Source organism: Vicia villosa, linkage group LG6, assembly GCF_029867415.1.
Source record: "Vicia villosa cultivar HV-30 ecotype Madison, WI linkage group LG6, Vvil1.0, whole genome shotgun sequence".
Taxonomy (NCBI): domain Eukaryota; kingdom Viridiplantae; phylum Streptophyta; class Magnoliopsida; order Fabales; family Fabaceae; genus Vicia; species Vicia villosa.
The window spans coordinates 118,596,445-118,612,953 of NC_081185.1; the positions used below are offsets into that span (position 1 = coordinate 118,596,445).

The 16,509-nt window shown below is 34.7% G+C and overlaps 1 protein-coding gene across 3 annotated transcripts; it reads right to left on the minus strand.

Annotated features, from left to right (window-relative positions):
* Positions 1-3,279: 3,279 nt before the first annotated feature.
* Positions 3,280-7,135, minus strand: LOC131609749 (cysteine protease ATG4). Of its 3 annotated transcripts, XM_058881540.1 has the most exons (10): positions 6,980-7,135; positions 5,900-6,078; positions 5,549-5,800; positions 5,379-5,464; positions 5,214-5,264; positions 4,672-5,051; positions 4,331-4,469; positions 4,088-4,143; positions 3,927-3,997; positions 3,280-3,822 (listed from the first exon to the last, which is right to left on the minus strand). In XM_058881540.1, the coding sequence occupies exons 2-10, from the start codon at positions 6,015-6,017 to the stop codon at positions 3,611-3,613; spliced, it is 1,365 nt and encodes a 454-aa protein (XP_058737523.1). In that variant the 5' UTR covers positions 6,018-6,078; positions 6,980-7,135; the 3' UTR covers positions 3,280-3,610. The 3 variants fall into 3 exon arrangements, with proteins under 3 accessions (XP_058737523.1, XP_058737522.1, XP_058737524.1); XM_058881539.1 differs by having other exon boundaries at positions 5,549-6,078; XM_058881541.1 differs by lacking the exon at positions 6,980-7,135 and having other exon boundaries at positions 5,549-5,807; positions 5,900-6,058.
* Positions 7,136-16,509: the final 9,374 nt, after the last annotated feature.

Here is a 16,509-nt window from a genome sequence, read left to right on the forward strand (position 1 = left end):
ATAATATTTTCCCTATTTTAACCTCAATTATTTTTTTAATTCCAAGATTGTCCTTATTGAATTATTAAAGACTAGATTTTTTCTCCGTATTATTTTACGTTTATTTTTTTCTATTGTCCGGTTGGTATTTGTGCGTTGTTCCTCTCAGGTGAGTTTTTTTTCTCTTTATTTTGTTGAAATTCCCTTTTTAATATTATATTATTATTTTTATAATAATAACATACTTATCCTTATATCGGTTATAGTTATAAGACTTTTTTTATTATACTACTACTAATAATAATAACAATATACAATATATATATATATACAAATATAATATATTTATGTTATAAATAAAAATTTTAACTCTAATATTATTTATTTAATTTTTTTAATATTCTAACCTTATTTTATTTATTTTTAATTATAGAAATTATTTTCGTTGGGTTAGATGAATCATAAGATCAGATAATAGTTTGATTTGCGTTGAAAATATATAGTTAAACTAATGTGTGTTGTTGTTGAGTAAGGATCCACTCCATTTCTTACCCTCCATTTCTTTTCCATTACCATAGTTTTTTTTGTGTATATTACACGGATTTCTAAGACATGTGACATATATTTATTATTTATTTAACTTTATACACAAAACTATAGTAATGGAAAAGAAATGGAGTGTAAGAAATGGAGTGGATCCTTACTCGTTGTTGTTTACGGTTATATTATGGTTTATGAATTAACAAGTTTTTATTAAGAATTATTTTTACTAAGCACAAATAATAATATTTATGAGGATAAAAAGGTAAATTGATTTTAAAATTCCTCCCCTCTCCTTGTGAACCAAACATACTTGTTGTTAAAAATCTCTCCCCTCCCCTTCTTTCAACCAAACATATATTTAATTAAATTCCCTCCCCTCCATTCCCCTCCCCTCAATTAAATTCCCTCCCCTCCCCTCCGTTGAACCAAACGGACCCTTATTGTACGAGCACAAAATATCTAGGGATGCGTTTGATAGCGTGATGGAGTTTAACCGCGAGAATCTGGGGGGCGGTGACAAAACGCTGCTGAAGGAGCAGCAGCCTTTTCCTAGTGAAACTGATAAGCTGACCGTGGTGCAGTGTGATGCAGGTGTTTTTCCGGATAATACAGTAGCTTTTGGGTGTGTCTTTAAGGATAGAGATTTGAAGAGCCAGTTTGCTGCTAGCAGAAGAGAGGTTATGGCAGTTCCGCCGGACTTAGCTGAGGTCTTGTGTTGCGGTGGAGTTTGAACTTAGCATTATCTCTTGGTTTTGAGTTTGTGCTCTTGCAGTCGCATGCCCAAACGGTGGTGGACTGTGTTAATTCTTCCGTGGAGAATGCTGTCATTGAGCCTATAGCGGCGGATTGTAGGATGCTTTTTAGTAGGTTCAAATTAGGTTCTGTTTTGTTTATTAGTAGAACTCTTAATTTAGATGCCCACAACCTTGTTGGTTTGGGTCATGCTTTTGGTTCTGGTTCCAGGACCTGGATTGGAGGATTACCTGATAGGAACTCTATTGTAATGCTACCTCTTAATTCTGCTGTTTAATTTAAAGCAAGTTTCATATAAAAAAAAAACTTATATCATTACATTGTGTAGGTGATCAATCTTAGAGATGGTCCACCTTTCTGTCACATTAGTTTTTTTTTTCTTCTCTTTTTTGCCTTTGTCTGATACTCTACTCTATTTGAAAATCTTTGTTTTCATGTTATTTTCCATCACACTTTCTTTATAAGGGGATAGCTCAGCTGGTTTAAACTAATTTAGCTAAGAGATTAAAAAGTTGAAATTTCAGGATTCTATCATCAACAAAATATTACGATAACTCTTTAATTGCCTTTTCCTTTTTAATATTTAAAAAAAATTGAAAAAATGTGTGTTGCAGATACACCACAGCACTGCAACTGCAATGTATCAAAACCGCATCCAAAATTATATTAGACAATTTTTCTTCGCACCTTTCTATATGTGGTGCATACTTGAAATTTCAAAAATATTTTTGAATGAATTTGGAAATGCATTTACCAACGCACCCTTTATAAACTAAGCAATAAATTGACTCGAAATGCATCTTCAAATTCACTCTGCGTGAATTCGGAGATGCATATTCGAAAAACACTTTGCGTAAATTCGGAGATGTATATCCGAAAACACTCCTCAACTTATTTACTATGCATTTTCATTGAAATTGGCGCACTTGTCAAGGACTCTATCGATTTTAACCAGTATTAGAGTCATAGGAATTGTATCTTCGCGTTCTTCCCCTTCCGTTCATGCGTTTTCGGCCTTTACGCGACCTAATGTTAAAATTTTGGTTTTGTGGAAAATCGAAATTTTATTATGTATTTTCATCAGAAAAAAATCAAAGATCAAAGTATCAAAAATATGAGACACCACCCTAAAAATCATAAATTCCTTGTTTTCCTATTTTATTTGATTTATTTTCGTTTTCATATTTTAGAAAAAAATTTGTAGACACTTAATTTAATTTAATTTGATTTTTAGTTGTATTTTCAAATTTTTATAATTTTATTTTAATATTTTTTATTTTCCAATTATTTTTCTCAATAGAGAAATGGTTGGTTGTTGCATATGTATGACTGACTAATAGGTGTGTTTATCTGTATACATCAAATATTAAAAATAAAAATAAAACACAATAAACACAAAAGGAAACTTTTCAAATATGAATATCCAAACATATTTTTTCGTTAGAAAACAGTTTATTCGGATATGCATCTGATATTTAAATATTTTGTAGAAAAATTATGCGCCCGAATATGCATTTGGCAATTTAGGAATTTCGTGCCACGTCGGGGAGAATGTATAATGATGGGATGAGAAATTGTTTTAGACTATTTACAATGGTTTCCAAATTCAACACCCTACTTTTTCACTTTTTATACTCCACATCATCTTCTCTCTCTTCCACCTAATAATTCAACACACATTCAACTTTTACTCACTACAATAGTTTTGTTTAATAAAATTCAACACCCTACTTTACCACCATTCACAACACACTAAAAATTCAAATAGTCACAACAACCAATAGGATTTTGCAAAATATTGTATGTGGCCCCCACTCTCATTCATTCAACATGTTGAATTCTTTCAACACAAAGTAATCCACATCATATTAAACAAGCTATTAAACATACCATTGCATGAATTCAACAGTTGAAAAAAAATTTCAACACCCCCATTGTACATAGTCTTATATTAAATCGCTCAGGATTCGTTTATACTGTTTTATTTTAAGAAAACGTTCCGTCTCAATATGAACCACTCTACCACTTATTTGACATTGCCAAGGTAGTAATATCCGCTACAATTCTTGTAGCCAATAAAAGGATACATCAACAAATATGAAACAACTAGTTTAATGTACAATCAATACCCGGTTAGCCATATCAACAAATGTCTAAACAATTTAAGCCAAAGAATCACAATGAGTTTAAATTCCTACAACCCTACCAAACAACGTTTCAAGAGTGCCACTGCAAAGACGAGCGAGACGAGCGAGCATCAACCAAACTCGCCAGTGGTAAGAAGTCTTGATTATCAAGCAACAATCCTACTTAAATCCATATCGTCATGCATGATTTATAGGAATTGCCAGTCATCCTCATTGGTGCCTGCATCATTGTCCAGGTTCGTACCAAGAGAATCATCGTCCAACATAGTGTTGTCACCTGACACGGAGCTACTCGTGACTTGAATTGAGAGACTCCTAGATTGAGCTACTGTGAATAACGGTGCACCATTTGATTCTTCTGCAAGCTTAATAGCTCGGGAACAGAAATCATCGAAATCACCTGGGAGATAACATTGACAGAGTGATATCAGATGACAACAAAAGCTTAGATATTAACCTAGCAACAATTCAATTTGTGAAGTTATGCCTAAGTAACCGGCGAACCTTTGTCTCGGCAGTAAAATCCAATAGCCAAAGATGGGTCAATTGAATCTAGGGGCATGTGCCTGCTAATGCTGTTACGAGTTTTTAGAAGTTAGATATAAAGACAAAGTAACAAACTGCAGTTGACGACATCAGAAAATCAATGTTAGTAAAAATCTTACTTGCAGTGATATGATGACGTATTAGGCTCTTGAGTATCCCCGGTAATATTAACAACCTGAAAACCATTTAAGATGTACTTAGTGAGCTGAAAATCTTCACCTATCAAAATACATCTCAATATCAACTTGAAAAGCTCTAAGAACTAAGGCATTTTCTTTCTGAATTTACACATACATATAGATAATTATACAACAACAATTAATAAAACAAAAGTGTCGGAAAAAGATAATTATACTGCATACCGGCTTAACGTCATGTGGATCAAGGTAGAATGCCTTTTCACTTTGAACGCCAATAATATATGTTGAAGCTCCTGGTTTTCCACCCAAGATTCCGAGGCTCTGGGGAAATTTAAAAGTTGACTGCAATAATGGAATATACCTGATGACAGTTTATAAATGTGACTGATCAGAGGTTGCGATATCATGAAAATTGACAACTTTCAAATTATATTTATGAACTAGCATTTCCATCATGGAAAAGAATCTAAATATGGCGGTATATAAACCACATATAGTACTATAGAAAGGTTTCAATGTAAATCAATTATTTGGTATCATAGAACCTTGAAAATGTTACACACCTCAGATTGACTTTATCAAGTCCAAGAACCAAAGGAACCAATAAAAGTAGAGGTGTCCAAGCAACTAAGCCCTTTGAAAACTCGGAACAACGTTTGGAGGCATCATCAATGCAGACAACTGGTGCGCCACCCCGTTCCCCGTCTTCATCTCCAGAAACAACATAAATAGCCATTGGAAGTGGCTTTTCTCCTTGATCATTCTTCTCCCTCTGGTTTCTAGCTAGAACTTCCCATGTACGACACATTGCATATGGTCCCACCCATGACCCAACAGCTAGACCATAACCTTTACCAGCCTGAAGAAGATTGTGGATAGAGAAAGCAGCAGCCTCCGTATCACCAAATTGTTGCAAGATGTCAATATATTCTTTATCAACTGGCTGTAAATTGAAAAACACAATTTTCATAAAATCAAATTAAAAAACACACTAACGAGTGAACCTAGTGGAACTTTACCAAAAAACAAAGCAGATGCTAACGTAAAAATAAAGGTATAAAAGGAACAATCTAATTACTGACACGTTGCATATCAATCACCTGACCTTATCAGTAGTTTTTCTCCATGATCTACCTAATTTATGAAAAATTAATGCCTGCATATGAGGAAGTAGGGTCAGTAGTGTTGTTTCAAAAGGGAGGGAGAAAATTTTAAGGTATAATGTGACAAAAACTATCGACAAACAAACATAAAAAAGAAAGCATACTACCTGAGCAACAAGCATCTGACTACTTCGAAGCATACAGCCCCAATTAACATCACTTGTATACTTTGAATCTTCAATTGCATCAAAGCCTATAAGGTATGTATATTAAAACTTGTTAGTCTACTATCTATAACCTAAGCAATGCATTAAAAGGTAGTATCCATTTAACAAACCTTTCCGGTAAGTTATTAATATTTTTGAGAAAAAATCTTGCTCAAATTCTGCAAACACATTACGAGTATCTACTTCTCCGGTTGATTCATGCGGTGAAATTTTATGACAAACACCTAGAAGCCATATATCTCCATCAGAGATCGAAACGTCAGTCCTGCTTGAACCTAGTACACGCTCCTGAAATCTTCTCATTGAGCCGCCACTAATGACTTTCCTCACAGCAGCTGCCCACCCACTATTTCGAGAATGAACTGCTTTCTTTTCAGAAGATGATGATTCACTATATGTTTCATCGACTGAAAAACCAGATGTAAAGAAGGTTGACCATAAGGAAGCCTTGGGAAACTTACTATCACTAGACCCTGCCTTCGATGAGGCGGGCACCTGAGTACTATCTACAGTCTCGGTTGAGCTTTTAGAAGAACATTTTGCAGCAACAATCCTCTCGCAGAAATCCTTCAATACCATTATGAAGCCACATAAAACATACGATCTGGCTCATAGAAGCAAACCAAGTTTGTGCAGATATCTGCAAGTTAAGAGACGAACAATGAAACAAAAACCCAAAAATAGAAGCTCATTATCATTCATCCACGATCCAAACATCGTAAAGATACATCCAAGAACAAAAGGCAAGAAATATTTCTTAAGCTAATCTAACATATTCTTCAGCTACCCTAAAACGACATCAAAACCTGCATTTTCGATTTGTAAAATACACACAGCGGATGATAAAAAGTGGGGAAACTGCCAATATAGCAACCGGTTAAAGGATCTAAATGAAATTTTCGATTCTGCACATACGCAGATTCGAATCCCCTTTTGACTAGCAGTCAAACTTGATGATCATCCCTCTACTACAAGATCCCTTAAGCCCAAAACAAGTCAAATTCAGATAAAATTATCCTACAACACAATCATGTAGGCTGCCTTTTGCCAAACCTATTAGCATTCAATGTAGTCTAACCATTCACATCATGAAAATAAAAAACTTGTATTCTAACCATTACTAATCAATCAATTATCAACATATACCATACCATCCTTCAACAATTATTAACATGCCCTCTTCTTTAATCCCCAAATCAATTTTTTTTAATCACCCAAAATCTACAAAACCATATTAATCATAAAGAAAACCCATTATACAGCCAAAATATCAATGCCCAGAATCAACAATACAATCACACAAATTGAAATTCCACGAGAGCTTCAAAGATAACCGGAAAATTTTGAAAGATTAACAAAACCCAAAAAAGGAATCTTGCGAAGAAACCCAATTGAAATTGTTATGAAAACGTGTAAACCAACGTTGATGGAAAAGGGTAAGAATCTTTAAGAGAAAACGACGAAAATTGGGAGAAAAAAATACATTTTTTAATGAAAATTAAGATGAAAATTGAAAGAGAAGAAAGGGAATCGTAGCGTACGAAGATAAGGTTGTGTAGATGAAGGAGGAGGATGAAAAATTGAGGAATTTTTGGATCGTGAAATGAGCTATGAGACTTGGTTGGGACTCAATTTCTTCAATCTTTCTATCAACTCTCTAGGTATGTAAAACTCTGAGTTAAAAAGTGCAAAACGACCAACATTTTTATAGGATTCTTTTAAACAATTAAAGTGAGTTTTTTTTGTCAATAAATAAAATATACAGGGTTTTTTAGAGATTACCCAACTTTATTTTATGAGATGGTTTTTAACTTTTTATTATTTATTACTAAAAACCATATAAAATATGTGTCTTCTTGAAGACAATTTTCGATTCACACATATTGTACTCTTACACATTGCTAACTTCAATCTTGATTTGTTTATGTAAGCTTCTACTTATCTCTATGTTGTAACGCTCCTTAGTAAGGAATTCAAGTACCTCCCTTGAGTTCTTTTAAATTACCACTTTTTAAATATCTTTGCTTTGGATTAACTTGATTCCTTCTAATACATCCCATAGTTTAGTTATAATTTGACTAAATCTTTCGAGAAAGATTGTAAATCGAGTAATCTAGTTTTCTCTGCTATCTCTGATAATGCCTCCACCTCCTGCCTTGAGATCGAGAAAAACTGTCTCATTTGTGTTGAGAGTCATACTGTTATATTTGGGAGGTTTCCAGATAATGTGTGCTACGTTATTACCTTTGATAGTGGTTTTCTTCATTAGTTGCACACTTAGCGTATATTGATGAACTCGGTCCTTAATTACCATAGCCAGGTTGTAAGGCATGATATAGTTATTAACAAAGATTATTTGTTTCTTCAGTGTCATGCCACATGGCATGTTGTAGCCCATGTCTCTTGCCAATTGCCTTCATATTGATTGTTGATGTTGTTCCTCATGTTGAAAGTCACACACTCTTGATTAATCAATATGAAAAGGTCTCCCATTGAGCTAGTTGTACTAAAACATGTCAGACTTGTCACATGCTTTGACAATCCCTAAGAGGGCATGTATCTTTGACTCCTGCACACTAGTATAATCCACACAATCTGGTTTTGAAATGTTTCTTTGAGCCAGTGTTTGTTTAGTCTTCAAACCATTACAGTGCTTTAGCCGAATGAAGATCTTGACTCTTTTTGGCACTTGAATTTTCCATATTGCCTTCAAATCAACACTGGAAGTATTATTTCCACTGTCAGATAATTAAGTATAGGTTATGGCAATTGAGAATGATCTATTGATGGTTCCTCCCCAAACACACTTATTGTTTCCCATATCTCTCCTAGAAGAATGATTTGCGGTAATTCTATCTACAATTTCTTGATTGAACAACCTCTAAAGTCTTCTCCAATCCCAACAGTATGTGGCATCAATGAGATCCACCACTTTACTATTCTGATGTTCATTCAAATAATTTGGCATAAAGTCTCTCAACAGGATTCCTTGAGCTACCCAACATTCATTCCAAACTTCTATTGTTTCTCCATTTCCAACTACCCAGACAATCAGGTTACCAAAAAAAGGTCAAATTGTAACCAAAGCTTTCCACAAACCAGAATCCAACAATTTTGCTTCTCCAAGACTTATACAAACGTTATCCCTGCCATACTTGCCTCTTAACACCCTACACCAAAGAGCTTTATCTTCCTTGATGAAATTCCAACCCCTTTTGCGTACCATGCTTTCTTTATCTCATTTAGTTTTCTAAGGCCTAACCCTCATGCTTTTTAGGTAACAAGCTTGTTCTACTTGAGTGTGTGAATATGTCTCTGACTTTTTTGGATATCCTTCAGGAAACTCTTAGGAACCCTGTTGATCATCATTGAATAAATAGCTAAAATAGCTATACCTGCCATAGGAAGTTGCCTTGCCTTCAACATAGTGAGTTTGCACTTTGCCTTGTCAATGATATGTTAGCAATCTTTGGATTTAGGGCTCTTTCTTGGGATAGGAACACCAAGATAAAGCCCAAGATGATTAGTTTCTTAAATGCTTGCCACTTGCAGTACCTTCTTTCTTTTAATGGAATCAGTATTCTTGGAGAAAAGAATACTAGATTTTCCATACTTAATACTCAATCCTGAAATCCTGCAGAAATGGTCTAACACACCTTTTATAATCCTCATTTTCTTTACAGAAGTTCTTTCAAATAGTAAGAGATCATCGTCAAACATTACATGGGATATTTTAGGTCTTTTATGTAAGAACAAGATTTGGTTATGCATCTGACCTTTAGTTTTGATGATAACAATATGTGATATCTTATAAATAAAAATTGTACCTTAATGGTTTTTATCTAGTGCGTAGCTTTTGCTTAGAGGTTCTGACTCTGATAGTATAACGTGTTACGTCATCAGTTTTTGGAATCAACACACTCTGACCAAGGGAAGATACAAAACATGCTTTACAAATACAAGTAAAGTTCTTGAACACGTTTTGACTATGCTTCTGATAGAATGCAAGTCAAACCGCGTCTGGATAGACAATATCATTTGATTGAGGAACAAGCAAAGACCAACTCTCAGGTTACTTGGGTTGCTTCAGCAAATCATGGCTTGTTTACCTCCCCAACCATATTTTTTTTACCTGTTTAGTTTGTATTTCTGTCATCATCCTTTTCTGTATCTTTATCAGAATTTTCAATGAAAATTTGTTTTTGAATTCTTTTTTATTGATGACAAAGGGGCAGAAAGTTATATGATTTTTGACACACACACACACACACACACACATATATATATATATATATTCCTTTGAGTTGACACATACATATGCGCTCTGATATTTATGTCATTTCTCTAACAAATTTGAATTGATCAAGAACTTTGAAAAAGTTCACTGAATATTCCTAGACAGAGAATTTTGAAGAAATATTATTGTTCTATAATACACACACACACACACATACACACACACACACACACACACACACACATATATATATATATATATACACACACACACACACACACATATATATAGCCAAGTTGATTTGAGTCATGAACAAAACCCTTGCTTAAGAGAAATCCAACCAGACTCTGATATCGCTCTGATACCGCATCTATCAGCTAGACTATAATACATCAAATGTTCTAATAACAAGCTAGGATATGAAATAAAGCTTATTATAAGAACTAGGCATACTCAATTAGTATATGAGATGATCCATCCAAGCTCTCTGAAAAAAGTTCAACTAGGTTTTGAGATGACTAACCAGACAATTACTATCAGACACTGAGAAATTGATAAGTGTTCTAATCAGGGAAGTGTTTCTTTCATGCTGATTAAAAGGTTTTATATTTCAAAATTATTCTCTAAGTCTTAAACTCAAGGGGAGCCTCTGAACAAGCTGAGATAAGTTCACTCTAATGTGTTTATGTGATTAAACCTGTAAAAATTGTTCATCCAAATGCGTAGTTTTCTTATCATCAAATTGTAAGAACAAGATTTGGTTTTGCATCTGGCCTTTAGTTTTGCTGATAACAATACATATATCTTAGAGAACAATTTCTAACCCTAATGGTTGTTATCTAGTGTATAGCTTTTCTTACTAGTTCTAACTCTGATAGTATGGCGTGCAACGTCATCAATTTTTGGAATCAAGACACTCTGACCATGGGAAGATACAAAGTATGCTTTACAAAGACAAGTCAAGTTCTGGAACGCTTTTTGACTATGCTTCTGATAGAATTCAAGTCATTGCTTCTGATAGAATTCAAGTCATTGCTTCTGAATATGACTCTGATCAAGGGAGCATCTGAATAGTCTCAAGCTTTCACATTTTGGTACAAGTTCTAAAGACCAAGTTCTGAAGACTTTAAAGACAAGGTTCTGGAGAACAAGTTCTGAAGACAAGGTTCTGAAGACTTTGATTAAATATTTGATTATACCAAACATGCTTCACCAATCTACATTCTAAAGCCTTTGAAGATTAGAAGATAAGATCAAAGGTTTTGCATGAGACAAATAGTACATGCTACAAATCAGATATTCCTGCCATTACGCATGTCTTGCAGCGCAAGGACTGTACTATGGTACAATGTTGTCTACCACTCTCTGTTGAGTGTTATGAAGATTACTGCTAAGAAATGTACAATTCCATCTTCACCTTCCAACGAATATTTTGATGCCTATATAACAAATACTTGAAAGATTGCACATACAACGAACTACTAAACGAAATTTTGAATACGCTCTGAAAATATGTAAATAGAAAGGAACTTTTATTAATTAAATTGCTCAAACATTGTTCTGTTATCATTTATATTTCATTTTTGTAATATGATTTAAGAAGCATCTTGTAAATACACTCGTTGTATATCAACTTGTAAGTTGATTGTGTTCCTTGAAAGACTAAAGTATAGTAAGAATTTCCAAGAAGACATTGACGGGAAGTCTTTGTGGTTGTAATCAAGTTTGGTTACAATGGATTAAGTCCTTGTTCATAAGGAAAAATCACCTTGGCAGGTGGACTGGAGTAACTTCGTTAACAGTGAACCGGGATAAAATATTGTGTCATTATTTTTATTCCTTGCTCCTTGTTTGTTTGTCTTGGCCGAACCAAAAGTTTTAAATCTTTGAAACCCAATTCAAACCCCCTTTCTTATATTTCCTTTACCTTCACTTTCCTCCCTGCCTTAATATACTCTCATTGCCTTCTTCTATTAAGTTTTTTTATCATATGAGATAATATGTCTATGGAGAGGTTGACACATGTAACTCACCTGCTAACTTATTTTGACTCTTGTGTGGACACATACAAGTCATGAGTCGGCTCATAGTATGAAATTTTTCTTCTATGCGTCGACCTGAAAAGCTTATGTGTGTTGACACATGCATTATAGAGTCTACATGATTCAAAACACATGCACATGTGTCAGATCATAGATCGTATGTGTCGATACATAGATATGTTTTTCACATAAAAACATATTTTTAATGCATAAAACCTTTTCTAAATGCATTTTAAGCTTCCTAATACTAATATGCACATTAAGACTCAGAGATATTGTCCAATATACATAAATGCTAAAGTTTTTTCTAGTTTTGACATCATGCAAAACATCTCTAATGGGATAGTGCACTCACAATACATAGAAGAATATGAAGCTAAAATGCCGTTAAGATTCAAATTATCCCAAAATGGATTAAGTCATTGTTACATCATTTAAAATACAAAAAGGTCAAAAGAATCAAGTAGGGAAATCGGCTTTCATCTTGTCAAAATGTATTTTTGCAAGCCGAATCCTATGATCAATCAATGCATCTTCAATTTTCAATTTGTTGACTTCCTTTCAAAGATCACAACCAACTTCAGCATGACAAATTCCATCCCTCTCCTCCTCAACCATTTTCGCCTCGACAACAGCTACTTAGGAAGTATTAATCCCAACTTTCTCTTTCTCTATTGCTTCGATTTTCCGCTGTAAGTCATCCACTTGTTGAGTCTAGTTTAGAAATTTCTCATCACAACCAGTCAATCGTTCCTAAGGTTCTTTGATTTTTATTTCCAGCTCATTGAATTAATGTTTAGCTTGATTAACCAATACTCATTCTTCAGTCATGGCATTGATTTATCAATCAAGTTTGTTGGTAGAATCTTCTTTGAGCCTAAAGATTTGAACAAATTGATTAAGAAGTAGTTCAAAGTCGAGTATGAAGGTGAAAATAGGGTCAGGCGCCTCTGGTGTCTTCAATTGTGCTAATAATCTCATGGCCTCATAAAGAGCAGTATGATTATCTTATGTGGTCTGAAATAGATCCATATCGATAATCTTTGCATTCAACTATTGAATTAATCTAGAAAAAGGATTTTCATAAGGTTTGTTGATGGGTGTAGAATAGGGGCTAGGAGAGCTCTTGATTTGAAATCCTCGACTACCTATATGCACCCTAAATACTTCGATGGGGTTTGCCTTATTGACCACCTCCTGCCTTCCTTTATTAGGGTTGGCATTGAAGGTGTTAAATAAAGACATAGAAGTTGGGTGTCGATGTAAGTTTGTGGATACAATGGAGTGGCAGAAGATAAGGTGTGCTCTTGTCCAACTGTATCAGGCTGAGATGAATTAGGGCCTTCAGGTTCCTCAATTCGACCAACATTTAGGGTCTTTTGAATATGAACTTCATCTCGAGCCATGGTGTTGTCGGAAGCTTGGGCGACATGATCTGGATTGTGTTGTTAGAAGCTTGGGCGACATGATCTGGAGCCTTTGTGTTATTAGAAGATTGGGCGATGTTATCTGGAGCCCGTGTGTTGTCAACAGGTTAGTCGATATCTGGAGCACCTTTGTTTGTACTAGTCAACTGTTGTTCACAATTGGGATCTTCAGGATGAGGAGAAGTTTGCTCGGGCCTTTGCTTCTCTAGCCCTTTGCGTGTTTGCCCAGTAGGTTGGTCTTCAACCATTATGTTAGACGAATTTATATTCTCTTCAATCACCTTTTCTGGTTGTTTGTTTCCCTAATTGCATGCTCGATAACTGAGGGAAAAATGGTCATTACAGGGGTCGACTAATTAATGTTTGACATGGAATTGTTGAATGGAGGATTATCAAGAATTGGCTGTGATGTTGGGAATCCAAAATTGAGGGGTGGCACCACTAAAGTGAGATCGAATCAAAATTTAGTTTAATGGGTAAAATTTGTGAGGTAAGTGAAGATAAATTGACAGATACATCAACTACATGGAAATCTGGACTGGAGTGGGCACTCATTGGGCTTTTATCAAGTCGACGAGGCTTTGTTCGTCATGTTTTCTTTTTTGTAAGTTAGGGGATTACCTCTTCAACATTTCCTTCATCGTCAAAGGTGATCACTTTCTCCTTCATGATCCTCTTGGGACTAGCCTAAGAGGTATGCTTCTTGTTCTTCTTCTTCCATTTCTACCTATGACCAGAACTCTCAGCAGGAGATTTTCCTTTCCCCTATCCTCGACATTGGAGGCCGCATCATTATCAACCGCAGAAGTTGATATTTTGGGGGAATAGGTTCAGTCGAAATCAATCTCTCATCGCTCTTGGACATGCATTTTGATTCTTTCTATGGAGACTAGGACATAATGGATGAAGACCAACCTATTGAAATATATACTTCTTCATATATGGCTGGCATTGGAACATCAACATGTTGCTGGCTGCGGACAGAACCATCTTTGTTTTCTCGTGCAGGAACTACTTTCGCTGTTTCAGCAACGGTCTTTGGAGGAGGATTCGCCAGATTTTTTTCGTGGAAAGAGACTTCGACGGGTGTCTTTAGCGTCAAGTCGTGTTATGATCGTTTCAAGCCCAATCTTTCCGGATCTCCTTTAAATCCGGGATTGGTAAAAGCTGTGAATTATTTGTGGAAGGTTAGAATTCCCTTAAAAATTCTTTTTTGTGGTTGGCGGTTTATTCATAATAGAATCGCAACAAAAAATCAATTGTTTAAGAGGGGAGTTTTGGTGGATGCCAATGATTTTACGTGTGTCATGTGTATGAAGGAGGACGAATCTTTATCGCATTTATTTGGTGATTGTGAGATACCTGAGCGTATTTAGAGGAGGGTGTTTGGTTGGATAGATCCTGTACCGGAGCTGTCCTACGAGAACTTTGTTTCTTTTTTCCTCTTTTGCGATAAAGTGAAATGTTCGGCCAAGAGGACCATCGTGGGGGTGATTTGGTTGGCCACAGTTTGGCGTTTATGGTTGAAGCGTAATGCGATTATCTTTAAGAAGGAGTTATATAGTTTTTCGGAATGTATGACGGATATAATTCTCTTCTTTTGGAATTGGCTTTTATCTTTCTACAAATAAGGAGAGCTTTGTAATTTTCATACTTGGAATATCCTACCGCTCATTTGTTTCGAGTAGTAGGAGCTTTCCGCTTTGTTTTTGGGTGGAGTATCCATTATATTCCCTTGTTTAATCTCATTGCTTATTAAAAAAAATTAGGATCTATACTTATTATACCTTGTTAGCCTGAAACTTTCAGCTGAAAGATTCGACAAGGGATGATAGCAACCTTGCAGAAAAATGACTACGTATGAAAGACACTTGGTCGTCGACACACTACTTACGTCGATCGAGAGGGTTCGACTAGTGTACTAAGCATGGTTTGAAAGAATCTCAATAACAAATCTACAAGATTAAGATCATTTTCTCTTCAAAACATATCCAAAATCTCAAAGGGATACACAGAGAAAACTCTCAACAAAGTGACAAGTTCGACACACCAACTAGATATTGGGGACTTAGCATATTTCCAGGCTAAGAATCAAGTAAAGCAAAGGATATCTCGACAACGTTATGGAAGTTAATCAAAGACTCTTGTAGACAGTTAGGAAGTCCAAGGGCAGTTATCAACGTGTCAAGTGTTTTGAAGCAGTTCTTAAACCAATAAAGACATCCGGAAACAAATAAGAAATCTGAAACTCATGTAAAGATATACGTGTCAATTATCGAGGAAATAACCGTCGCCGACGATTATCATTATAGTAGTATGTAAAATAGACTCAAGCATGTAATCAAGGTCGTAAAAATCTCATTTAATGTCTATAGAACTAAAGCACCCAAGTTACAAAGCAAAACAATTTGTGAGAAATGTATGAGTCCGCGTCCAATATTTTATTTCTTTAAAATATAGTATTCAAAATATTTACATTAAATATCATTTACTTTATTTATAGTTTATTATTTTTATCCAAAGTTTATTGTCTACATCCAGTTGGTTCTTATTCAAACGTTTAAATTAAAAGTACACACACATTTCTTTGTATTTTTGCTTTACACAAATTGTCTTTGAGAATTTTCGAGTTAATATTTTAAGTGAACTAAATTTGTGATTGTATACGAAAAATCACCAGTAAACATAACTCTACATGCATATCACATGAAATCGTTTCTATGTGTCGCCTCTCCCTAGATGCCCAATCAACGGTATACTGCTTATTCGATTTCTTATTCAAACCTCAAATTGGAACATGACGAAAATTGTTTCATGAAGTTAACCTCCATCCACTTTTCATTCATTATTATGTAAATGTAGACTGTAATGACATGCCCATTCATACTGGATTTGACAGTTCCTTTCTCACTTCATTTGGAACATGTCAATGAGACTTCTTAGAATTCATCTCGAACTCTTCAGATATTTTCCACATAGAATTTTTAGCTATCCACAAAAAGCTCTCACTAGACAAAAATGTGAACATTATTGTTTTGACATATTACTCGTACTCATTCTTCAATATCAATCTTATTACGACCACCTTGAACAAATATCATAAACATGTAATGTTAATACAAATTATTTAAGATAATTTGATTGAAAATACTTCATTTAGACAACTTCTATGAAAACAATCAAAATGCTAAGAATATGACAAAGCTCAACACACCTAATAAATATCTTTTTATTCACAATTCCCTATATCGATATTGATTAACATCCTCAAAGATAATATTATAGGAACTTTATTGAAAAAAGTCTTTTGATTCTTTCTCTTTACTTTCTCTTCCACCAAAGAACCAATAATCCATATAATTTTC

Excerpts from the sequence above, each read along its gene's own strand:
- LOC131609749 (XM_058881539.1), bottom strand. The coding sequence starts at position 6,017 with ATGGTATTGAAGGATTTCTGCGAGAGGATTGTTGCTGCAAAATGTTCT. Across the intron at positions 5,052-5,213 it reads GGAGAAAAACTACTGATAAG|CCAGTTGATAAAGAATATAT; the intron begins GTCAGGTGATTG and ends TTCAATTTACAG. Across the intron at positions 3,998-4,087 it reads ACGTCATCATATCACTGCAA|CATTAGCAGGCACATGCCCC; the intron begins GTAAGATTTTTA and ends AACTCGTAACAG.